Raw genomic sequence first — 26,682 nt, 5'->3', positions numbered from 1 at the left:
GGAGGATGAAGAGATTGACTCTACTGATGAAGGATTTATTCAAATATTTTTCAGGAAGAAATTAGTTTAAATGTTCTTGTATCCAATAATGATTCCACTTTGAGAGGATATGCTCTGCTAGGGTATTTTTCTCCGCTTCCCATTGCTCGTTCCCTCATTAGTTTGAGCCTTCATTAGGGACATTTTCCTCTTCTCTCTTTGGTTTATGTCTCCTTCTTATTTTTCTTTCATTTATTCTTCCTTCGACAGTCTCTTCGATTAAATGGAAGCTAGTCATCTCAATGACCTTGGCTTTTTGGGTGGCCCGGCCAAATCATGGTCATTTAGGGACACTTTGTTTAGGGTTCCCTCCTTGCATGAGTTTCTTGCCTTTACAATTGCTACTCACCATGGCCTTCCATCTTTGCAGATCTCGAATGATGAAATACTTGCTCTTGGTACCCCCTTCAAGTTCACTTTGGTTGGGGAATTTCTAGAGTGACATCCTTCTTTAGATGCAATTTGTAAATTCTTTTTTAACCTAAAACTTCTAGGTAATTTTTTTGTCACTTTGCTCAACTCAAAGATTGTGTTGATTAAGTTAATGAATGATTTAGATTATTGTTGTGAGTTCTCCCATCACTCTTACTTTGTGAATAATTGCTTTATGAAGCTTTTCAAGTGGACTCCTCATTTTGACATTAATGTGGAATCCCCTACCATTCCGAATTGGGAATACTTCCTAACCTTCACCCTTACCTTCCTTTTTTCTCCCCATATACTTTACAGTTTTCCTTATTTGGTCGACCCTTAAAAACAAATAATGCTACTTCTAATGGCCCAAGACCCTCCATTGCTCATGTTATTATTGAGTTAGATGTTACTAATTATTATCTAGATAAAGGGTGGCTGGGGTCTAAAATTTGGGCCATATTCAGGTTGTGGAGATGGAAGTTTTTCCTTCTTATTGTGCACATTATAAGACTTTGGGGCATTCTAAATTTTATTATCATATTTTGCACCTTTATTTAGCTGAAGCACCCACTAGTACCTCTATCGTTGATAATGTGGGTGAATCAGCTTAGTTATCCATACAAAAAAAGTTGGATAATTTGAAACCTGGTGATGTAGGCCATGAAACAATTAATTCTGAGGGAATTTTGAATTATGGGGTTGCCTCATTACTTCTTGTTTCTGTTGGAGTCGGTAATCAAGCATGTAAACAAATTATGGACTCTATGAATGCTGATAATTATAGGAATAACATGGTTGGCCCTATTATCTCTACTAGCTTTTCTTCTTCATTTTCTAATTTGGATATGACTAAGGGTATTAATAATGTTTTAGGTGGCAGTATAACATCTAACTGTCTGGAGAATCAAATTGATAGCCTTATTTCATCACCTGATATTAATGTTGATGTTGTTGTTAATGATTGAGCTAATGAATCTAATTTAATTTTGACTTCTAATTGCTCTAATATCTAGGTCGCTTCTTGATTTGAGCCGCAGGGGGGGTCAGCCTTGCGTCTCTATTTTGATTGGAGACTCTTAGGGGACTCTTGCTCTTGCCCTTGAGCATGGTTTGTTATCTATTATTGCGAGCTTAGATGTTTCAGATATGGTGTCTATTATTACCCTACTTTCTCTCCTATGATTGTTGGAGATGGAGGGAATGGGTATTTGGCTAATCCTATTGATCACTATATTTTGGTCATTTACTTTACTAATGGAAATTATTATGTTGGGAGGTTTGATGTTGGCACCTCTAATGACTTGTTGGACAAATGTTATGTAAATGTGGTAAAGGTGGATAATAAGGGCCTTTTTTAAGCTATGTAAGGATTGGTAAGAAAATTATTTGTAAAAGTGTCAATTTTAAGCTTAATAGAGGTTCTTCTACTTGAACCATTGTGGGTTAATGATGGTTCTTTTATGTCTGTTATTTTGAGGTTAGATATGGCAAAGGTAGATTACCGTCGGAACTTCCGCCGTATATATATCCGCTGAAAATTATGGTATTTTTACTGGCATTTTACACGGCAGTAATATTACGATGAATTAACCGGCGTATATTACGTCGATAACTTTTCGATGCGTTTTCCATCGTTATAGATGTGGTAATCTATAAACACATAGTATAATGTGGTGTATTTTCTGTCGGTAATTTTTAGTGTATGAACCGATGGATATTACGCTGATAAGTTTAAACACAACGAATAGTTACCATAAAAAAAGATAATGATAACATCATTGGTAGCTTATCGGCCAAAAAAACCCATCAGTGGAAACCCTATTTCTCTCCCAAGCCCGTTTACCTTATTATTTCATTCTACGACATTTCATTTAGGGTTTCAGCTCGCCTCTGTCACCCCAGCTGAACGTCGTCGCTGCCGAGACCAACCATCACCCAATAGACTTCCACTAAGTTTGTCGATGCTCACCGCCTCAGTCACCAGTAGAATGCTGTTGTTTTGAGGATAATTCACCATAAGTTTTTTATTTTTCGTTGATTTTCTCATTATACATTTGTATAGAATGGTGAGGAGATTGTGCCTTAGTGTATGCTTTTTCTAATGTTGTTTCTCACTAGACATTTGCATATAATGATTTTCTCCCTAGACACCGGCGGAACTCCTTAGTGTATGCTTTTTTTGATGTCGTCTTTGACCTAGTTTGCTGACATTCGCCGCCTCAGTCGCCGACTTTTGCCGCTAATTTTAGGATAATCCAATGTAAGATTTTCTTTTTTTATGTATTTTTTCACTAGAGATTTGCAAGAGGATGTACCTTAGTGTATGCTTTTTACATATAATATTATTCATGTTGATACGATTAGAGAGGAGTTAAAGTACTAGACCTAGTGAGGGGATTGTGACTTTGGGTGAGCAAGTCATTAATAAGAGTACATGTTTTAGATATCTTGGATCTATTGTTCATATTGTTGCAGAGATGAGGATACTCAGGTGGATGAGTGGCTTTACCCTTAGAGATAGGTTCTGAAATGAGCATATACGTGATAAGGTTAGAGTAGCTCCAATGGAAGATAATATTAGAGAGTCTCCTTAGATGGTTGGGCGCATAAAACGGTGATAATTATAAGAAGAACATAATTAAGCAATTGTGGTTAGAAGAAGAGTAGACGGGCAATAGAAGTCGGAAGGATCGTAGTCAAGTTGTCAATCTATGATGGATGGAGGATTGTAAGCCATAGAGGTTGAAGGACTATAGTTAAGATGAATTTATAAAAATTTTATATCTCATGAAAGAGATCTAACTTGATTTTGGAGAGATAACAAAGGTCTAAATATAACTCTAGGGCTTTAATTGATATTTGATGTTGATGACTAATGCCAACTATTATCATCTCCTTACTTACATTATCTAACATTCATTGCTCGACTTGCGTTTGCCAATAATCTTTATCTGACCATTATCACAAAATTATTATAATCAATTAACTATTCTTTGATTGTCATCATATTTATTAGCTTTAAACAAAAATTTGACTTTTAATAGGACACAATGGAGAAAAAATATTCATATAATCGACCCCATGTAGTGGGATAAAGGCTTGATGTTGTTGTTGTATTATTGTTGGAAATATCTTTAGAAAATCGATAAAAGACATTAAAATTTATTTATTTTTCTTTAAAATATTTTTGAACAATATCTAATAGCTCCATATTATATGTAGGTTATGTTATGGATATTAGAAATCAAAGTTGGATGTATAACCGATTGGTGTAAGGTCGAAAGACATTAACATATGAATTCATTAATGGGGTAAATATTTTTATTCAGACAGTAAAATAACTACCAAACTTCATATCAGATGGAATATTTTGATGTTCATTTTCTAAATATAAAAATCAAGTGCACCTAAGACCAGATGATATAATTGTTGATCTGTATCGCAGTGGGTTAATGCCATAATATTAGTATTGGACTTCTTATGGTTTGTACGAGCCACATTTTAGTTCTCGATGCGATCCATCTACAAGTAATAATAAAGTTGAGGATGAAAATATTCGATAGAAGGGGTGCACTACTCACTCAGAGTTATCAATTATTGAGAAAATGTTAAGCATCAAAGTAGAATATAATGTCACTCGTGAATGTTTTAATCAATTCATTAATTGGGCTGCTTAAGAAAATTAACCTGGCAGATAATATCATTCCTACAGATCTATATCGGACAAAGAAGTTAGTTTCCAAATTTGATTTGACATACACAAAGATAGATTATTGTGTCAATTGATGTATGTTATACTTTAAAGATGATTTATAAGAGATTGCATATCGTTATTGCAATGCATCAAGATTTAAACCAAAGTTTGGAACCAAAAGAAAGTTGAAGGAAGTACCTGTCAGTAGGATGATTTACTTACCAATAATTCATATACTACAATGGTTATATGCATCTATGAGATTTGCTGGATATATGAGATGGCATAATGACCACATTCCATAAGAAGGTGTTATTACACATCCATCAAAAGCAGAGGCTTGGAGACACTTTAATCAAACACATCCCTCCTTCATGACAGAATCAAGAAATATAAGATTAGGTTTATGCATATATGGTTTTACTCTGTTTATGTTGGCCCATGATACTCATCTCTTATAATCATCCTCTATAGTTGTGTATGACTACTCCATATATGTTTCTGTCACTTATCATTCCAAGGCCATATAATCTAAAAGAAAAGATTGATGTAATCTTACAATCATTAATTAATGATTTAAATTTATTATAGGAAGAGGAAGTAAGTATATATGATATTTCCACCAAATAAAACTTCATAATGAGGGTAGCATTACTTTGGACAATTTATGACTTTTCTATGTATGGTATGCTCTCATGTTGGAATACTTTCGGCAAGTTAGCTTATCCATATTATTTGAATTATATAAAATTATTCAGTTTAAAAGTATGGAAGGAATAACACTTGGTTTGATTGTCATCGCATATCTTTACATATAAGTCATCCTTTAGGCAAAATAAGGATGTTTTTACTAAAAATAAAATGGTGATGTTACAACCTCCTTCAAGATTAAGTACTGAAGAAATATTTGAAAGAGTAAGGTTCATGTCCATAATAATGAATTCTCCAATATTAGCTGAGTACAAATTACTAGGATATGGTGTCAACCATAATTAAACCAAGAAAAATATTTTTTGATCATTATCATATTGGAGAACAAACCTGGTTAGACATAATTTGAATGTCACGCATATAGAGAAAAATATTTTTGATAATATTTTTAATATAGTTATGGACATCAAAGATAAATCTAAAAATAATATAAAAGCAATAATAGATTTAAAGGATATTTATATAAGGAAAGTATTAGAATTAAAGGATGATAGAGGTGAAAAACTTCTCAAATATAAAACTCCTTTTATATTAACTTTAGAGCAGAGATGAGTAATTTGTTAATGGGTAAAGACCCTACGGGTAATTGATGGATATTCTTTTAATCTAAGTAGGTGTGTTGACATAAGATCAGGGAGATTGTCTAGATTGAAAAGTCATAATTGTCATATGTTCATGCAATGTTTATTACCAACAGTCTTTTATTATCTGTAAGATCAAATTTTAAAGTTCTTGATCGAGCTACGTGTTTTCTTCAATGATTTATGCTCTTCTAAACTAAACATAGAGAACTTGATTCTTATGTAGTAGTATATTCCTTTCATTTTATTTCAAGTGAAAAAATATTTTCTCAAGCATTTTTTTGACTCTATGGAGCATCTACTAGTACATTTATCATATAAGTCTCTAGTCGGTAGATCTATTCAGTATCGATGGATGTATCATTTTGAGAAATGTTTAAATAAAATTAAGAATATCACTAAGAATAAAACACATCTCGAAGGCTCTATCTGTGAAGTGTATTTAATATACGAGACAATTCAATTTTGCTCGTATTACTATAAAACAACATCATAATTAGGTAGAAGTACTACACCTCAAAATGTGGATAAATCATCAAATATATCTATATTCAGTGGAAGTGGTGAACCCACAGGGGCTAGCACCGTGCGATATTTAACTAATAAAGAGATGAGAATTATCACATTGTATATCTTGCTTAACTGTGATGAAGTTGAGCCGTATCTCAAGTAAGTATGCTTTAGCTTATTCATATATTTATTATTCATAACTTTATTTTAAACCCTAAAATTTATAGGAGGTTCTTTGATAGTTTAAGTACATTAAAATCAGGATAAGTCTAGAAGATAGTGGAGAAAAAATTCACTACTTGATTTAAAAATATGGTATATTTCTCAACTATTTATTTTAAATAATTTATCTTAATTAGTTAGCATATCATACAATAAATATACTAATAATATAATATGGTTCATTAAAAGGTTCACACTAAAGATAGTGATTCATAGTATAAATGGCTACTTAACCTAATTTGGGGACCAAATAGATTAGTTAAATATTATCAAATATTTTTAGTTAATGGTTATAAATTCCAAACAAAAAAATTAGTGTGAAGATAGGAAGACAGAAAATTCTAGTGTATGCGTAAGAGAGAACACTCATATAAAGGATGATTCTTATTACTACGGGGTATTATAAGAAATATTAGAGGTGAAATATCCCGGTCACAAGAATATTATGTATCTATTCAATTGTGAATGGTTTCATCCAATATAAAATAGAGGCATAAGAGTACATCCGATTTACGGTATAACAGAAGTAAAGTGGGGGTAGGATGTATGCAAAGTTTGACCCATTTATCATTGTTAATCAGGCAAGCCAAATCTATTATGCTAATTATCCAAGTATATTATGAGGCAAACAGGATTGACTTGTAGTTATGAAGACCAAATCAATGGGAGTAATTGAAAAACCCACTTCAATGCCATTAGCACATCAAGAAGAGTTTATGTAAAATTTAAAAAATCTTCATATCGATGTGGATGAACAAATTTTAATTAATGAGAGTGTGTTGTAGTTAGAAAAAGTAGATTTAAACATAATGAATGTCATGAAGAATCTGATAGTGGTGGAAATATATTATCATATAAAACTGAATCAATAAATGATGAGTTAACATAAGATAAAAAATATAAGACATTTTTATTTTATTATTGTTGAACTGTATTTATTTAATTATTGTATTATTTTATATTAAAATTTTATTATAATTTATGTTTCTAATATTTCTTATTTTTTCCATGCAGATGGCTTCAGGTGAAGAGCTTAATAGATGATTGATCAAAAATATTTTTGATAGGCACAGCAAGAAGATCACTAGTGGCCCATGTTGGCCTGTACATACTGAGGGACCACTTCATCTCAGCCTTCCACTCATAGTTAGTCTACCACACCTTTACCCACTCCTGGAGGAAGTAGTCTGCAGCTCTACTCACCAGACTCCTGATTTCCTTCACTAGACCCCCTCTTTCCTTCACCAGACGCCACGTAGAGTACCCCCTTCTACCCTTACTACCCACCCCCACCTTATGGTGGCCCTCCTCCTTATTCATATCCATCATATGTTCCACCATATTATCCTCTACCACCCCCTCAGCCCATTTTAGGTGACCTTCGACCACAACTGCAGTAGAGCAGGCGACAAATGGTCGAATATTTATTACACCTGATGATGACATATATGTATATATGATATTATTAACAACCAACTAAAATTGAATAAATATTTTTCTTATCTAACATATTTTTGTAGGTTCCCCATCAAAATAACTGACACATAAAATATGAAATATAATACGGAGCAAGTATGATGCTCCTTATATTTCTTGGAAGAAAGTTCCGAATGAAGTTTGGGATATGTGATTTAGAAAGTTTGAATTATTTTTGTTTAATATTTTTTGTTGTGTCTAAATAAATTGTATATTCGTTTTTACTTAAGTTAACACAAATTTATATTTTATATTATATGTTTTTAAATACAGACAGATTTTTGTTGGTTGCCCCAACATAATGATAAAATTAGAAAGAATTTTGAAAAATGTGGATCCAATTGAATGCGTAACATATTTACAGACATTAAAAAGTCTGGCGAGCGGCCACTATGGATTAGAGAGACTGTGGGCTGAGCTGAACACTGTTTAGGGCAGCGTAGAGTATAGCAGAAGAAGGGATCAAAATTGATAGAACAGAGCTTCTGATGTTGGGGGCATGGACAGTTCCCTTCATACTGGGGGCTCAGTTCTATATACTGAGCACATGCAACATTTGGTAAGGAATTTTAAATGTTTTTAAAAATTTTCTTTAATAGGAATATTAATGTAATTCTATTATAGAAAGAGATATTAGGTAGAGAACCAACTCCTGTGGAATAGTATAGTTATAGCCACAAGTGACAGGAGAATCAATAATGGGTTGATAAGCGAGCAAGAAAAGCTCATATAAGTATATGTGTTTAATATGTTTTTATTTATATCTAAGTAATTACTTAAATTTTTATCAACTTTCATAGGAGTATATATAGCTTCGAGAGAGTCAGGCTGCAGTAGGTGAGGGTCCTTCTGACGGCTCTGTGGAGTATTATGAGTACCGCATCTGGTCGTAAGCGGTAGGAGGAATGCAAGATGGCAGGGTTTTTGGTTTAGGTTCGCAAGCCCAGGTATACAAGGGGATGACCTCTAGTGGATACAACTTTGTAGCAAGTTCATAGGAGTCCTTACATAGTCAACATATAATTGTCATTCAAATGGAACTAGAATAAGTAAGGAAATCACAACCTGATTGGCAAGTGCAGTTGCAAATATATATACATATACAGATGCAGACACAACACAATCAGTTGTTTGATGAAATGCAAAAAATAGGGAGTAGTTGAGTGGAAAGGAGGTTAGATCCAGCGGAGAATGAGTCAATGGATTCAAAGCAGTTATTTAGTTTTTTCAGTATAAACTTTTTCAGTTTCTGAGTATTTGATGAAGTTTAGGTATATTTGTTGATGTTAATGAATAATTTGTGATATTTTTTAATATTTTATAATATTTTTGAATATTTGGTGATGTTTATGATTATGAGTAATTGTTTTTAAATATTTGATAATTTTTGAATATTTGATGAAGTTATGAAAATTTGTGTGTTGTGGAAATCTGTGTTGTTGATATTTATTTAATATTGTAACTTGCAGGTGTGGAAATCTGATTGCTATCTAGAAAGGTTATTTTTTTATTTTTGTTATAGGTTTTCGACGGATAAAATGCCAATAATCCGTCAGAAATGACAATACAACAAATTCTGTATCGATTTCCTAGCATATTTAAACGCCGGCCTTCCCGGCGGATAATACGCTAGAAATTTCGCATAAGTGAAGAGGAAGCAACGTAACTACCATATACTTTTTCGCCGGTTGTGCATCGGAATGTATGCCGGAAAGGTTTTCGGCGTATTATATACGTCGAAAATTTTTTACCGACACGCAAATTACCGTCGCATGGAAATCTGACTGAAATGCAACGAAATCATAATTTTGCTATCGAAATTTTAATTTTACCGGCGTATTTTATCTGCCAGTAATAGTGGGTTTTCCTATAGTGGCTGCTTTTTATTTTACTTGTGGATTGGCCTTGCTGTTGTATCTTTCTTTTTTGGCCCGTGCTAAGATGAGGGGCTTTCTACTCACCCCTGGACGGCCTTGGCTTGCTGGAAATCATTGGTGGTGCTTCCTCTTGTTCTGATTGGTGGTCTTTGTTGGGGATGTGGTATGATGCTTGTTCCTTTTGCACTTTCTTATGTGTGGACTATTGTTTGCTTCCTCTTCTAAATGGTCCTTGATTGGCTTCGAGGTGGTTGCATAAAGCATTTTGCTAATTATTGAGCTTAGTTGTCTTCTTCGTCATCTTCACTATTTGTTTTCTCTACTTTGTTGATTATGCCTTGTAATTTTTACAATATTCTTTTTTGGGCTTGCTTGTATCCTCTTTTATATTATGAAATAAAATTATGTTGTTAAAAAAAAGAAAGAAAATTCCACTTTGGCTGATAGCAAAGAAAAAAAGGAAAAATTAAAAAAACAATGTATGGATATTGTTTCCTTTATTATTTGTGGCAGTTTTAACAGCTTGTTTATGTTATTCTTTGGTTGGCTAGGTTGTTTGGGGCTTCTCTCCTTTCTCTTGTTGGATGTATGCATTATTGATTGGTCTCTCCATTTGATTGCTTTGGATTAGCTTTGGGCCTTCTTTGCTTTGAAGTTACTAGTGGCTTGTAAGTGGTCTTCGGTTTTTGTAACTCTTTATTTTTATAAGTTCGTATGTTGGTGCCTGTATGAGCTTTATTGTTGATCGAGATAGGGCTTGTTTTGGGTGGAGGTTTCCTTCCTCTCCTTTGTTTTCTATATTTTTTATATTGTATCGTGGTTGGGAAATTTGGCTCGTTATGTTTCTTTTTGCTTTTTTATTATAGTTTTTTTAGCATTATTGGCTTTTGATCCTTTTAAGGACTAGTACATAATTTTCGTATTAACATGTAGGGCCATTAATGAGTATTAACCAAAAAAAGATGATGAATGGATGATTGAGACTACCTTGGTTGGTGATTGATGTGTGGTGTGGATGAATTCTCAATAGGTAAATATAACAATCTCCTTAAAATTTATTTATCAAGTTAAGCAAAGATTTTAAAGAGTGTTCGCTGTGAGAATTTGAGAGTTTTGTTTTGGAAGGAGTTGTATCATGTTAAGCAAAGCTTTAAAGAGAATTTAGTATGAGAATTTGAGAATTATATTTCACAAGGAATTCAAAGTTTGCGTCCATTGAAATTTGATTTTGTGCGATAAATTTCCAATGATAACTAGCCAAGTAATTTGTCATCAGTAATATTAAATTTGAATTTCAATATGAATTTTTTATAGATTTCTGTCCAAAGTCAAAAAAAGAAAAAATGAAAAAAATTGCAATCGATTTAAATTCCGTATAATAACTAATTAATTTACCTTCAATATCAAATGCATAATGGATTTCTGCCGAAGAAAATCCTAGAATTTATCGGAATGGCTTATAGCAACCCAAGGATTTTGTCAACTATTAAATCATAACCTCAAACCCAAGTTGGAAATGGCGTAGGGATCACTTACCCTATATGCAATGTGGGTTCGCACTCCAAGGGGTGGTAGAAGGCATCACCATGAGGCTGAGCCGACTGCCGATCGTACCCCATAGCATGAGCAGTGCTGGGATCCCAGACGTGCTGTGAGGATGCCTGGTTACTCTCTTCCAACTGCTCACATGACCAAATATAAAATTTACGATTTTTACAGTAAAAGAAGCGAGTTTGAACAGAAGCGAGCACTTAAATTGTAATTACCCTCCTTTTCAGCGTTTTATTAGCCTCGCAGAGCATTTGCTCCTGTTATAATGAAAGAAAATTACATAGTTGTCTTGCATAAAAATAACATGTACTAGGTTAAGATGGTAAATAGACGTGGAAACTGTTTACAGTACTTAAGCAGTACCCTTCGCTGTAGGTCAGCAAGCTGATCGAGCATGAACTGCGTCTGAATGAATATAGATGTTTCTTAATATCAGCATTTAAGATGTTCTGTGGTTAGAATTAAATTTCTTCAAAGATATTTCTAGCTCCTAGCCTAGGATGGAAAAAGTTTGTACCCGTGTTGATCTTATCTGCTTAAGTGAAGCGTCCAGCTGCCGTTCCAGCTGTTCGAGTTCCTTGCTGCTGAGGGGACCAAGGTCCTCGCCCAGGAGATTCCTATAGAATTACAAATAAATGAATATGTAAGTGGAGCTTTGACAAAAAAGAAAATAATATATAAGAGAAGCGCATTGTAATTTCTCTCGTATGAGAAATTGTTAAGAGAAGAGCTCGAAATGAATACAAAGGGGATCACCTCTGGGATCTTTGTAAGGCTTCAACCCGAGCTTTGAGTTTCAAGTACTCCTGCTGACTACTCTGCGTTTGAGCGAAAATGATATCAGTTAAAATTGATGTTGATAACTAACAGTAAGTTTGTTTGAGGCGGTTGTAACTGTCTTTAATAACTTTATAAATTTAATATGGACTTTTTTTTTTAATCCGATATGAATGCAATCGACCTTTTTTTTTCTTTTTCGGATGGCCGTTTAGTACAACTATCACACTAATAACTTTGAATTCAGTTACTTTTTTTAATCGAGCATTTTATCTTTCCTGATAAGTTAGATTTTACTGATACTTGTTTGGATTTTTCTATGAAATTTGCCAATTGCTCAAATAAAATTAGAATTTAATTTTTGGATGGATTCTGCCACGGTTAATATTATTTTTGATTGTCCTCAAGTAGTTCACGCTCAAATTAGCTTTTTTAATATCAATTGTAATACTTCTTTTGTGTATGCTGCCTACTCTAGGACGAGTCGCATGCCTCTTTGTGAGGATTTATCTAACTTGGCTCTTACTTCTAATGGCCCTTGACGTGTGGGTGGAGACTTTAATATTATTTCTAAAGCTTCTGAAAGAATTGGGGGGAATCCCCCTAGTCAACATGCTATGGATGATTTTAATTTTATGATTTCTTATTGTAATTTGCATGACATTGATTTTTCGGGTAGCAATTTTACATGGAATTGAGCCACTATGTGGCAAAGATTGGACAGGATTCTTTTTAACTAATTGGATTGCTAATTTTTTAATGACTCATGTGAAACATTTTAGTAGAACTAATTCTGATCATTCATCTTTACTTTTAAGTATCAATGTTACTACTCTCTTGTCACTTCTGTTTTCATATTTCAAAACATGTGGTTATTAGATAAGAGTTTTATGGTATGATTCATAACAATTGGCATGCTCCTACCTTCCTGATAATAACAATAAGGGAATGAATAGGTTATGGTCTAAATTAAGCAGGTTGAAATGGAAGCTGAGATGGTGGAACAATTGTTTTTAAAAACATTTTTATTAACATATAGAAAGATGAAAATAAAATTATTGACATGGATAAAATTTTTATAGAGTTGACTAGTGACAACCTCATTACTCTCAATAATGTTAAAATGAATATGTTTCACTTACAGGCTCATGGAGATTTTTTTGGAGGCAAAAAGCTGCTTACAAGATTAGTGGCGGAGCCATAAAATCTTTTCAGCGGGGGCATAAATTTATTTTGACAATTTTTTTCTCAATTTTTTTCATCAAAATTTGGATTAGCAATAGCAATTTTAAAGGAAAAAAGAATAAATTATAGTTGTAATTAATTTATCTTGTGTGGAATAGTATTAGAATCACCTATGAAAAATTTTTGATTTTTTCTTCTTTTTGGCATAACAACATCCCTTTATCTTATTTTATTCTTGTTTGGTCTTATCTGAATGGTTTTTTTCCTATTGATGAATTCTTAATGATAAAAGGTTTTTATGGGCCCTCCAAATGTCATTGTTGCTCTATTAATGAAAAAGTCAATTATAATTTTGTTAATGGGGCTATTGCCCAAAAAGTTTGGAATTATTTTTTTTGATTTGGCTAACAAGGATAACTTTAATAGTAATAGTAATGTTTTAACTATACTTTAGTATTGGTGCGCTCCCATCAAAGGCCATATCTTCAATCTTTTGTCTATTCTTATTTTGTTGTTCCTTTGGATGGGTAGAAATGACTCTAAGCACAACAACATTAAAATGGAGGCCAGTTGCATTATTGCCAAAGTTAGAGATAAAATCTCACAGTTATATGCTGGTAATCTTATTACAACCTCTAACTTTAATAATTGTTCGTTTATTGATATTGGTCTGGGTATTTATAACATGTGAAATGCTTCTGAGAGGTTGGACTTCATTGTGAGGTGGGTTAAAACTTTAATTCCTTATTGCAAATTAAATTTTGATGGGACTGTTGTTGCTGGTTATACTGGCGTTGGTGGCATCATTAGGAACCACTTAGGTAATGTTATTGTTACTTTTGATGGCCCCTTAAATTTATGTAATATTTTTACTACTAAAGGTATTGGAGGTGATAAAATATCCAAAAACAGAGATTTTGTTAGCCCGTCTCAGGATAAATTTCAGAACAACGACAAATTTGAAGCCTTAAAAGAACTATCAGTGGGAAAGGAGGTTAATGAAGATTTGATTATTCCAGAAAAATAGAATTTCAGCAGGGTTAATACTATAGAAGAAAATCAAAACTTGGTGCTTCTATCAAATAATGTTCTCAAAAATCTGGGAGATAATTCGAACACTGCTAAGAAGAAAGGTTTGAAACAATTAAAAGGATTGGGACCTGTAAAACTATTGACAAGAAACAGAAGAATTGAAGGCATTGAGAAGGAGAAAGGGGGGAGTCACTCCCCACTTATCCATAAATGAATTCCTTAGTGTTTTGGAATTGTAGAGGAGCCAAGAAAAAAAAGGCTTCTCTATATCTTAAGGAGATTGTTAAAGAACATAAAGCTATTTTTGTTGGGCTTTTGGAAACTAAATTGTTTTTTATTGACAGTAAGGAAGTGAATACTTTAATTGGCACTGGTTGGGATTTCAATTATGTTCCATCAGCTGGTCTTTCAGAAGGGATATTGGTAATGTGGAAGAGCAGGATGGCCTCTTTTAAAGTGATTGATTCATCTTCACAATTTATTATTGGTGATCTGGATATTCCTCTTATTGGTAAGTGGAGGATTGCTACTTCTTATGGCAGCAAAGAAGTACACAAAAGAAGAGATCTCTGGATTGGTTTGTATCCTCACATTTCTATTGATTTTCCTTTAATCATAGGTGGGGATTTTAACTGTTTGCTTGCTAAAGAAGAGAAGAAAGGAGATAGAAGATTTATAATGTCTTCGAGACCTAAAGATATGAAATCTTTTTTGATTTCTAATAATCTGTATGAACTTAAATTCATGGGTCCTATGTTTACTTGGAGTAACAATAAGAAAGGGCTGGAATGGATTATGGAAAGACTGGATAGGATGATTGTTAATTCTTATTCTGTCAATATTAATCAACTTCTAGTGGTTAAGCATCTTCCTAGAATCGCATCTGATCACTGCCCTATTCTTTTGAATCTTAATAGTTCATCTCCTAAAATCAGCAAATCTTTCAAGTTTGAGAATATATGGGCTTCTTATCCGGCATCATTTTCAATTGTGCAAAATGTTTGGAACAGAAAAGCTGTTGGCTCTCCTTCAAATATCCTTAATACTAAAATGAGAAGAACTATGAAGTCTTTATACTTTTGGAGTAGGTCTAAGCACCAAAATTTGGAACAATTGAAGGAAAATCTTAAAAAAGAGATTCGACAACTTCAAGAGAAGGAAGCTAGGAATGGATTGTTTTCTTCTGAGCAAATCTGTTTGCTGAAATTCAAAATTGGAGAATTAAACTCTACTTTGGCTCGGTTAAGTACCTGGTGGAAACAACAGGCAAAAGTAAAGTGGATTAATGAAGGTGACCAAAACTCTAAATTCTTTCACTCTTTTGCTAGTGCTAGGAGAAATGTCAATTTCATTGCTAGCATTAAAGATGAGTTGGGAATTTTGGTAGATAAGAAAAATGAGATAGAAGAAGTTCAGATTCAGTATTTCAGAAACAAATGGTCTGATAAAAATTGTATTCTCACTGATTGGACAAAGAATAGTAAGTGTCTGGATAATGAAGATATATTGATACTTAGCAAAGATTTTTCAATAGATGAAGTGGAAGAAGCTCTTAAAGGAACTTCAGATTGCACAGCTCCTGGAGAAGATGGTGTTTCTTATTCTTTTTTTAAGAATTACTGGCCCATAATTAAAGCAGATTAATGGAAAGCTATCCAAATATTCCTACTGACAGCTGATATGAATAAGAATTGGAAAAAAGCACAAATTGTGTTGATTCCCAAAATCAATAATCCAACTTATGCAGCTCATTACAGACCGATTAGTTTGTGTAATACGGTATACAAATTAATTGCTAAAATTCTTCTTAACAGGATCAACTTTTTGATATCGAAGCTGATATCTCTGGAGCAAGAGGCATTTATCAAAGGAAGGATGCTTCATGATCATATTCTTATTGCCCAAGAGGTATTTCATAAATTCAGACACTCTAAAGCTTCTAAGGGATTGGTTTCTATCAAGTTAGACATGGAACAAGCCTATGATTCCATAGGATGGCCGACTCTTTGCAAAGTGTTGGATTATTTTGGTTTTCCTATATCTTTTTTCAAATTGATTATGGGTTGTGTGTTGAACCCTTCTTATGCTATTTTAATTAACGGAAAGCATTCTAACTGGATTGAAGCTAGTAGTGGGTTTAGACAAGGATGCCCCCTTTCTCCATATCTTTTTATTCTATGCTCACAGTTACTTTCAAATGCTATTTTGGAGAAGGAAAATATTGGTGTGCGGATTAGCAGCAATAGTCCTAGAATTTCTCATCTTCTATACGCTAATGATGTAATGGTATTTGCTGAAGCTAAAATCACTAATGTAAAGGTGATTAAAGAAATCATTAAGAAGTATATATTGTAACTGGACCGGACAGAAAGTCAATACAGCTAAATTTGGGATGCTCTTTGGTAAAGCTGTCAACACAAGATTAAGAGGAAGATCAAAAATATATTGGGCTATAAAGAGGTGAAAGAATTTTGTTATCTGGGCTCTAAATTAGTTTTGAGAAGACCATCCAGATCTGATTATCAATTTATTATTGATAATGTTATGAAAAAGTTGAACAGTTGGGGTTCAAAATTTTTATCCATGGCCGGTAAAATAACCTTGGTTAAAACGGATATTCTATCCATTCCTTCTTTTTATACTACTATTTCTATAATTCCAAAATCAATACTTGAAGAGATTGAGAAATTATGCCGTAATTTCATTTGGAATAAAGATAACAATGGCCAAGGATTACATTATATTAACTGGAATAAAATCTGTGAACTAGTTGGTAACGGAGGTAGGGGGTTACATTCTTGCATCAACAAAGTAGGTCCTCTTAGAGCTAAAGTTGCTTGGAAATATTTAAAAGAGGAAGATTCTCTATTGCATAAAACATTATTTCCTAAATACGGATCTGTATGGAAAGTTAGAAACAGAAACAGATCTGTTTCGATGACTTGGAAAATCATTAAAGACGGGAGCAAATATTTAAAACCAATTGTGAGGTGGGAGATTGCCAATGGTCAATCTATTAATGTTATGGAGGACATCTGGATTTTTGATAAAAGTCTCAATAGATGGCCAAAGTTTGTCAATTCTCTAGTGGATATGTCAGATTTCTATTCTCTGGATAACTTTATAAATGAAGGTTGCTGGAACTTGACAGAGCTGGAAAATTTCTTTGGGAAAGAACTTATAAATCTGATTTATTTGATTCAAATCAGAAATGATCTTGTGGAGGATCAGGTTCAGCTTTTATATATGGATTCGGGTAATACTATTACCTCTATTGCTGCAAATCATAATAAGTATCAATCCCCTGTTTCAAATATGTGGAAATGGCTTAAGAGTTCTAAACTGAATGCACGTGCTGAAAACTTTTGGCGGAGATTATTAAATGATGCCCTGCCTACTTTAGCTTTTCTTTCCTATAGAAAAATAGGAAGGATGCTGAATTGCCCAAGAGGTTGTAATGAAGAGGAGAACATTGATCATGTGATTTGTAAATGTTTTAAAATTATAGATGTTATTCACCATTTAAATAATTGGGGATTTGGTATTTCAAATTTTTCTTCCAAGGAGGATGCTTTAAATTGGTTGGAAAAGCAAAATAGTTTCATTTCCAATGTTTTTTGTTATTCCATTTATCTCACTTGGAAAGAGAGGAATGAATTAGTTCATGGTAAGAAGGAAAAAAGTTCAATTTTCATTGCAGCAGAGGCTATCACCTACGTTGGAGCTTCTAAATCTTTCAACTATTCATCTATAGGCCGGTTGAGTACTAATCATCTTATGCTGTTAGAAGACCGTTGGTACTCTCCTCCACCCAATTGGATCAAGATAAATGTAGATGCGGCTTTATATTCATCATACAAAGGCGGTATAGGAGGAGTTGTAAGAGATTACAAAGGGCGGTTGATTGCAGCTTTCGGAACTCCTCATATGCACTGGGATATTACTTATTTGGAACTTCTAGCTATAACATCCATTCAAGAGGTGGTCAATAAATGGAGCAATGATTTCAAAGGTATCATAATTGAGAGATAATGAAAATGTCATCAAGATCATTCATAAAGCTCTCAAGAAAGGAAGAAGAGGTAATGATAAATTTTCATTTATCTTTGATTTGAATTTTGTTTTCTTTAATAGCATTAAGAGAAGATGTAACAAGTTAGCGGACCTTTGTGCTAACTTTGGGGTTTTTTCTTCTTTTTGGTGGGAAGACTTAGCTTTGGACTCGATTCCTCCATCATTTGTTAAAATTTTGATGGAGGAATCAACAGCCTGCATTTAGTAGGCTATTTTTCTTTGTGTTTCCTCTTTTAGTTTCTTATTAATGCAAGTTTATTGTTATGTCCAAAAAATATAGATATATATATATTTTTACTACTGAGCTTATGGCTTTGTCCTATGGTTTAGATCACTATGCTTGTCCCACTGGGTAGCTTGGAAATACTTAGATGCAGGGTAATTCGTAGAGACTGCTAGCTTTCCCTTTCATGTGAAAACTAGCTTGAGATATTCCTCCTTTCTAATGGTGTCTAAGGGCGGAGTCACCTTCTTTTTAGTAAAAGATAGGGTTCACTTCTTGAAAAGTAACTGACCAGGAGAGAAAATCTTCGTTTAGGGGTAGATTATGTATCATGAATGTTTGGATTGAAGTGGATGTTATTCTTATTATCCATACTCTTATTGATTTGGTTCATGGTAGCCCTTATAATGTTTATCTTATTAAAAAAATTAAATAATCCCTCAGCAATTTAAATTTTTATTCCTCTTATATTCATCATGAAGCTAATTCTTCTGCTAATTGGTTGACTAGATTTGGGGGCCAACTTGGCGATTTTCAGGAATTCAATGCTATGAACTTACCTCGCTTGCTAAAAGGCTTAATTAATTTGGATAAGTCTGGGTTTCCTTACATTAGGAATGTTTGATTGGTGTTCTTGTAGTTCTGTTTGGTTGGTTTTCATCAGGCTATCTCATTTTTAGGTTAGGGTTTTTGTTTCTTTGTGGTATTTTATTGTGTTGATAACTTTGCTAAGGTTTCTCCTGGTTTCAATTATGCGTGTTGTTTCTTTTGTGCCTAGTCTTTGTGTTAAGTTAATTAGCTTATTTTGGTTGGATGAGCCTTTGAGTTCTTTTTGGCTTTATTTTCATGTTGATTCCTCATTTCCTATTCAAGTTTTGATGCTTTGCATTGTAGTTGTTTTATTTCTATGGTTGTTTTGAATTATGGCAGGTTTGGGGTTTTCTTTGTGATTTTGTGGTAGTATGTTGTTATTTTGGTGGTTCTCTGCTTATATGTTCTATTTATTTGGCTCTGTTTTGATGGTTTTCAGCTTGTTGGTAGTTATGGGGGTTTTTTTATCAGTGCTTCGATTGGCTACTGTGATCTTTATTTGTAGATTCCCTTTGTGAGGTGGAACTAAGGTGTATATCAAGTATATGAATTGATTTCCTGATCTTATCCAACTTATGATCTACGTGTGGACTACTAGCATCCTTTTTTATTGCCTCCTTGGTGCTTCTGATTATAAATATTATAATATATGATTGCTTCTTATTTCTATATCTAAAAAATATGCTTTTAGTTATATACCCTTTTTTGTTTGTAGATACTTTTTCCAGCAAGTGTTTTGTCTTGTTGCTTTTTTCCAGTAGATGTTTTGGCTTATTGATGTCGGTTAAAAGCTTAATTTTTTTGGTGAGAAAGATGGTGCTAATTGCTTTTATCTTGATCTTTCTTTTCTGGGTGATGGCTCTTGGGCCCCCTAACATGTTACTAGATTTTCTTGTAATTGTGAATAGAGGAAACTTTCAGCTTGTAGGTTTTTTTACTTTGAATTTGTTTTGTACCTCTTTGAAGCTGTAGAAAGCTTAAGGTTCTCCGTTAGGAGCTTGTAATTACATTTTATTTAATGCCTATGTGCCTTTGTGGGTTTTAACCAAAAAACAAACTTTGGCTAAACAAAATTATTTGATCAAAAAAATTTCTAAAAAAATAGCAACCATGTTATAGTCAATCAAGATTGGAACAACTATAAAAAATAAAGCAATGAAAAGACTTGTATGAATGTAACCAAATTCAAACTAATTTGAACTAAATTATGACAAAATTGATAGAAACATGAATGCACAGTGAGAATTAAGGATGAAACAGGTTCTAACCACATCCAAGGAATAGTGAAGACATGTTCAAAACTTTTATGAATCTAATTTGGACCTTGTTTAAAGAGTGTTCTTCAGATACCTACTACTAAAGTTAGGAGATTGAGTAGAATCTCAAAACCAAGACAAGGATGGTCTCCTTCCTTATGTTATCTATTACTAACAAATGATAGTAAACCAAATTGATATGATGAGGCCATCCAAGTTGATGATATAAAGAAGTGAGAGCAAGTTATGGATATGAGATGCATTCACTTGAGTTGAATCAAACTTAGGATTTGATAGAGCTACCAGATAGTAAGAAAATACTATATAATAAGCGGGTTTAGAGGCTGAAAGAAGAGCTAGATGGTAGATAGTGCTATAAGGCCATATTTGTTGTTAATGATTTTATGCAAAAAGGAATAAATGTACTACATTAAAATTGTCTTTCCAGTGGTGAAGATGACAATAGTCAGAGTTATGCTAAGCATATTAACATTTGAGAATTTATATATATAGTAGATAAATGTAAGGACAACATTTTTTCCAAGTGACCTTAAAGAAGAGTTATACATGATGAAATCTCAGGGATATATTGTAACATACATATTAATAATTAGCCTTCCTTGATTAAATGTGAATATCATATGCATCATGCAGCAATAATATCATTTTCACCTATGAATGCAATGATATATGAAAATACAAAAAAATCTACAAAATATACAATATCTTTAAAAATTTATAACTATCATTTTACCCGATTAAATTGGAAAATTTAATAGTCAAAATGCTCATATTGGTAAAACCTATCACATACTAAAAGTTATGGTGTGAAAGTTTGCAAAAAATCAAGATATCACAGCTTTTGTATGTTTTAACTAAATTAAAATATATAAAACACAAAATGCACAAAATCATTAAAATTAAAGATAGGGTAATGGTTACATATCTTGAGAAGAGCAAATTTCTCAACTAGACCAATCAACAAAAGCGGCTCTAAGACTCCCAAACTCTAACTTCTCTCTTCTCTCTCCTCTCTTTTTTCTTAAATTTTATTTTTCCCTTCTCTAGTGAATGAATAAGACTCATGAATGGACTTAGTAAAGTTTTGTTAATGGAATTAAATATTTTTATAATAAAATATCTTGAGGATATAGTAGTAATTTTTCCAATTATTTAATTTTCAGCATAAAATTCATATAAATTCTTTTATATCTTAAAATTTTGAGCTCTTAAAACTATAAAAATTAATCATAAAATAGTTTAGCATGTCTAAAATGATTAGATAAAATCAGTTTATAAAATGGATATCTAACAATTCTTAAAAATTAACTTGTAATGACATGTGTCAATTTTTTAAGTATTATAATAAAATAAAAAACTTCTTGTTTTCATATCTACACTACCCATAAAATTAAGATAAAATTATCATAATTAAAGTACAATAATATTTATGTTTTGATGAAAATGATTTATAAATTGTGCTAATAATAACTCCTGAAAAATTCCTTGATTGAGTTATAATATGGGTTGTTACATATGTGGACAAGGCTTAAACAAATATGGTATGTAGGCTCAAACATAGTATATATGAGTTAAAGAAGATACCAAGACAATGGTATAAGATATTTGATAGCTTTATGTTAGACAATGGGTGCATAAAGTGTTATGCAAACCATTGTAGTTTCTTTAAATATTTTGATAGTTCTTACATCTTTTTGCTTTTCTATGTGGATGTCATGTTAAATGCATTGTTAGATATAGAGAAAATAAGATGTATGAAGGAACAACAATCAAATGAGTTTGAAATGAAAAAAATGGGTTCAACAAAAAAAATTCTCAATATAAGAATCAATAGTGAAAGATGTGTAGGTATACTGAAGGTATCTCAAGCTTTGTATATTAAAAAGGTGCTGTAGAGATTCAACTTGAGTTAGGCAAAGCTAATTTGCACTACTTTAGGTAGTCCTTTTCAACTATCTAAGGAACATTCGGGGAAATATGAAGTTGAGTAAGAACAGATAGAGAGGACTCTACATGCTTCAGTAGTTGAAAGTTATATATATATATATATATTGTTATTAACTCTAAAAGATCAAATATAGCATATGTAGTGGGAATAGTCATCAAATTTATGTGTAACTCATGCAAACCAGAGCCCTATATTAGGTACCCATACCCACACCCACCTATATACCCACCCATACTTAATGGGTACGGATGAGTATGGGTACGCCCATGGCCTTGTGGGTGGGTATAGGTGGGTATTCAACATCGGGGGATAAATTGATTTACATTGTCAATCACTGTATATCTTATATTATTGCAATCCTCATTACGTAATGTACAGCACTTAACCACACCGCGACTACGATAAATTATGATATGTGGCATGAAAGTTTGCAACCAGAACAAAGGGCAACAAGCCTCAAGGTCATCAGTAATTTGCAGACTAAATTCAAAAAACATGGAAAGTTGGTGGATACAAGTGGATACAACATCTTCAAAGTCACCTTGGGTGGGGATAGGTGGGCTAAGCCCATCTGAGTAAAGCATGGGTACCTAACTAGGACTCCATGTAGGGCTTTGATGAAAACTTCATTGGGAGGCTTTTAAGAAGTTTCTCAAGTACTTGAGAGGATTAGTTGACAAAGCTTTTTATTTTAGAAATGTAGGGATTGATCTAAAGGAGTATGTTTTGATCTTGCTGTAGATCTTGATTGTAGAAGAAGCACAATTGGTTATATCTTCACTGTGGGAAGGATTGAAGTCAATTGAACTTTTAAGTCATAGAAGATTATTATGCATTTAGTAACAGAAATTGAGTACATTGCTATCATTAAGGATAACAATGAGATTATATGGTTATAAAGTTTCTTGCCAAAACTTGACTAAGGGGAAATGAATGAGAAGTTGCCTAGTGATAGAATGAGTGTTATACATCAAGCTTGATGCATTCCATTCGAGGAAAAAGCACATCAAGCTTCAATATTATTTCTTCAGAATTCTTCTAGAAAAAGGTCAATTATCTTTGGAGAAGATTCAGACGAATGAGAATCTTATAGGCATGCTAACAAATATGGTTATAGTTGATAAACTGAAGCTACATATAATTTTAACTAGTCTTTATGAAGGATGAGAGCAAGGGTGAGCCACATCACAAGTACTATGATCTATGATGCACTGACACTCCATAAGAGGGAATGGAATATTGAACACATGTCTGACATAGACATGCACCCGACACAGCTACGATATGTATCAGAAATAATAGATCGTGTCAGATTAAAATAATATTAAATTAAAAAAGACATGCGTGTCCTCATATTTAATAATTAAATTTATTTAAACTATAAATTTTTTATATTTTAATATTCTTTTAATAATTAAATTTATTTAAAATGTCTATATCAAAGTATTCACATCTTAGTGGCGCTTGTATGCTCTAGGATTTTCATTTTCATGATCATGTCTTCATCATCTTCTTCCTTTAAGCGGCGAACTGATGAGTGAGCTACTATTTGATTAAAGCCTAGTTTATCCTCATTCCCTCATCTTCTTTATCTTCTTGATTCGTTCATTTTCAACACTTCATCAATTTTGCAATGAGAAAAATCCAACCGAGCAGGCGATGTCTCAATTTGAGGTTTAAAACATTCCCATTGAAATAGTTCTATTGTTCTTCTCTTCATTTCCACTTCCAAGAATATGACTCATTCATTTTCTTCATTTTTGCAGGCACCAGGCATCAAAGCGTTCCAACTTTTGTGTATGCTCTGTCAAAGGTAAAGGATGGTTCAATTGAGCTATTGTTCGATTGAATACCAGCATATCCCCATTCCCTCATCTCATTCATCTACCCAATTCATTTTTTTACACTTCATCAATTCTGCAAAGAGACAAGGCCAACTAAGCAGGCAGTTTCTCGATTTAAAGACAGAGGAGGGAGAGTGAGAGAGATATGTTCAACTGGAGTATAGTTTATTGGCTTTTTTATTTCCACAATCAAGTAACGAACTAGATTAATTATTCAAAGAAAAATAACTATTTATATTTATATAATATCTTAATCTACAAGTCATATTAAAATTGTATTGTCGTGTATGCGTCATATGTGTGTCTTATATTTTCAAAAATAGTCACGTTCCATGTCCGTGTCATGTCGTGTCCATGTCGCTATGTCTGTGTCCATGCATCTTAGACTATGATTAATGCTACAAATCTTGAGAAGGAATGATCGCAAGTAGTTTTCTAGCATGAGATCTTTAGTTTTGGGTGGAATTATATTATGTCGATCAATCGGGTTGCAATGTTGCCATGGGCCTCATATCTAAGCATGATTTTGGGTGTTTTGCACCAGAAAAATCTTTTCGGTATAATTGTACAGCACTATAGTTTTGTGTACTAGAGCATTGAGGTTCTTTATTGTCTAGTTGGAGGATGATAGATAGTGAAGCGCTACGGTGATCTAGGCCTCGACTTTCAGGTGCTGCAAGGGAGCACTGCAGTACTTCAAACCCCGGCACTGTAACTCTGTCTTGCAGATAAGAGTAAGAGAGTTTAGCATCGTGACACTCCAAACTTAGCATCACGGCATTGCAAGCTGGTGTTTTAACATGTCTCTTTCTTATTTTTCATCAAGGGTTGGGTAACTTGGTGGTTCTTACGATTTTTTTGTTTGTTCTTATATAAGAACAGTGCAAAAATGAAGAGAGACAAGGAAAGAATGAGAGAGAAGAGAGATCTATACTATTTCTCTCAAAAATTTTATAGTGAATTTCATGATGTGGTGTGAATCCATGATTTTTTCTTGGCTTAAAAAATTTTCACGTTCAATCCTAAAGTTTGTTCTATTCACAACATTTTTCTTTCGTATTTATGTTTGTTGCATGATTTAATTTTCCAACAAAATCATTGATAAGATAGTTTTTAATAGTAATTAATCAATAAATATAATGAATAAAAATTACACTATTTCTACCGTACAAATACTATCATTTTATATTTCAACCTTCATATCATGCCATACTTTTTAGTGGATTTAGAGTACGTTTAAAAATATATATTGTATTTATTAGCAGTGTTGCGTCCTGGAGTATTCACGACAGTAGAGAAATATATAGTTTAACGTCTTAACATTGTACGAAGATCCAGCACTCAATTAGATAAGAGAGAGGGTGTGGCGTTCGCAAGAGACACCAGAGTTTTTACGTGGAAAACACTGAAAAAGGGGGAAAACCATGGAGCCTGGCCCAATTTGAATGAATCTATTATTATTTGGAGTCAATAACAAATAAGGCCCTTAGGAGAAGGCCTTAGCTTGATGTCACAAATGTACATCATATTGAGCGCATTACATGGTGGGAGTTACAATAATCAACATAGATGTGATTGTTTGGTCGGCACGACCATAGTCAATAGGATAGAAGTCGAAAAGATTGTTGTCTGGTGATGGAGGTCAAAAGGATCATAGTAGACAGGAGACAGAGGTTCGAAAGATCGTAGTTAGTAGTAGCCCGAGGTCAAAAAGATTGTTGTCTGGTGATAGAGGTCAGAGGGACTATAGTAGGCGACACAGGTCGAAAGGATCATAGTCGGCAGGAGACCTGGTGGAGAAACGACGTCAGGCGGTGGTCCGACAGAGGTGAGGGCCTCAAGTGGTGGTCCGGTGGAGCAACGGCGTTAAGCGGTGGTCCGATGGAGGTGAGGGCCTCAAGTGGTGGTCCAACTGAGCAACGACGTCAGGCGGTGGTTCGACCGAGGTGAGAGCCTCAAGTGGTGGTCCGGCTGAGCAACGGCGTCAGGCGGTGGTCCGGTGGAGGTGAGGGCCTCAAGTGGTGGTCCAGCGAAGCAACACAGTCAGGCAGTGGTCCAGAAGTGGTGAGGGCCTAAAGAGGTGGTCAGGCATAGCAACGGCATCAGGCGGTGGTTCGACGAATGTGAGGGCCTCAAGTGGTGGTCCGACAGAGCAATGGTGTTAGGCGGTGGTCCGGTGTAGGTGAGGGCCTCAAGTGGTAGTTCAGCGAAAATCCGGTGGTGGTCGAGGAGGAGCTTATTTCTTCTCTTCCTTCTCTTCTTCATTCTTCTCTTCTTGCTTCGGTCCCCTCTCAATAGAAATGAGGGGTCTATTTATAGATTTTCTGGAGTGGCATGTTCCGTACATAGATGAGAGATCAGGGGAAAATATGGAGTGATTCGGATGAACGACCGATATTGAATCCTTCAACCGTGGATCGTTTATCAGATATTTGAAGGTCTTAATGACTTCTAAATTTGGCGATCTTGGGCTCGTTGGATTCGTCTCCTCGAGCCGCTCGATTCTACTATAAGGTCGTCAAGTTTGGAGACCGTTTGGTAACACAAATTGTGGTACGAACTTTTCAACAGCACCTCAGGTCCTTGATTTGGACTCATTTGGGCTCGGATTGAGTCAAATTTGGTGTCGTTGGGTTCGTATTTCCGAGACGCTCAG

General features: G+C 33.8%; 1 protein-coding gene across 1 annotated transcript in view; it reads right to left on the bottom strand.

Annotated features, from left to right (window-relative positions):
* The window catches only part of LOC110116738 (agamous-like MADS-box protein AGL9 homolog), a 53,322-nt gene that overhangs the window by 16,943 nt on the left and 9,697 nt on the right, over positions 1 to 26,682 (bottom strand). Inside the window, exons 3-7 of the mRNA XM_020850437.2 lie at positions 11,832 to 11,893; positions 11,593 to 11,692; positions 11,439 to 11,480; positions 11,291 to 11,332; positions 11,061 to 11,203 (exon numbers count right to left, since the gene is read on the bottom strand). Of these exons, the coding sequence (XP_020706096.1) occupies positions 11,061 to 11,203; positions 11,291 to 11,332; positions 11,439 to 11,480; positions 11,593 to 11,692; positions 11,832 to 11,893 (389 nt within the window). The remainder of the gene's footprint in view (positions 1 to 11,060; positions 11,204 to 11,290; positions 11,333 to 11,438; positions 11,481 to 11,592; positions 11,693 to 11,831; positions 11,894 to 26,682) is intronic.

Source organism: Dendrobium catenatum, unplaced genomic scaffold (genome assembly GCF_001605985.2).
Source record: "Dendrobium catenatum unplaced genomic scaffold, ASM160598v2 fragScaff_scaffold_610, whole genome shotgun sequence".
NCBI lineage: Eukaryota > Viridiplantae > Streptophyta > Magnoliopsida > Asparagales > Orchidaceae > Dendrobium > Dendrobium catenatum.
This window is presented reverse-complemented; position numbering and strand designations above follow the sequence as displayed.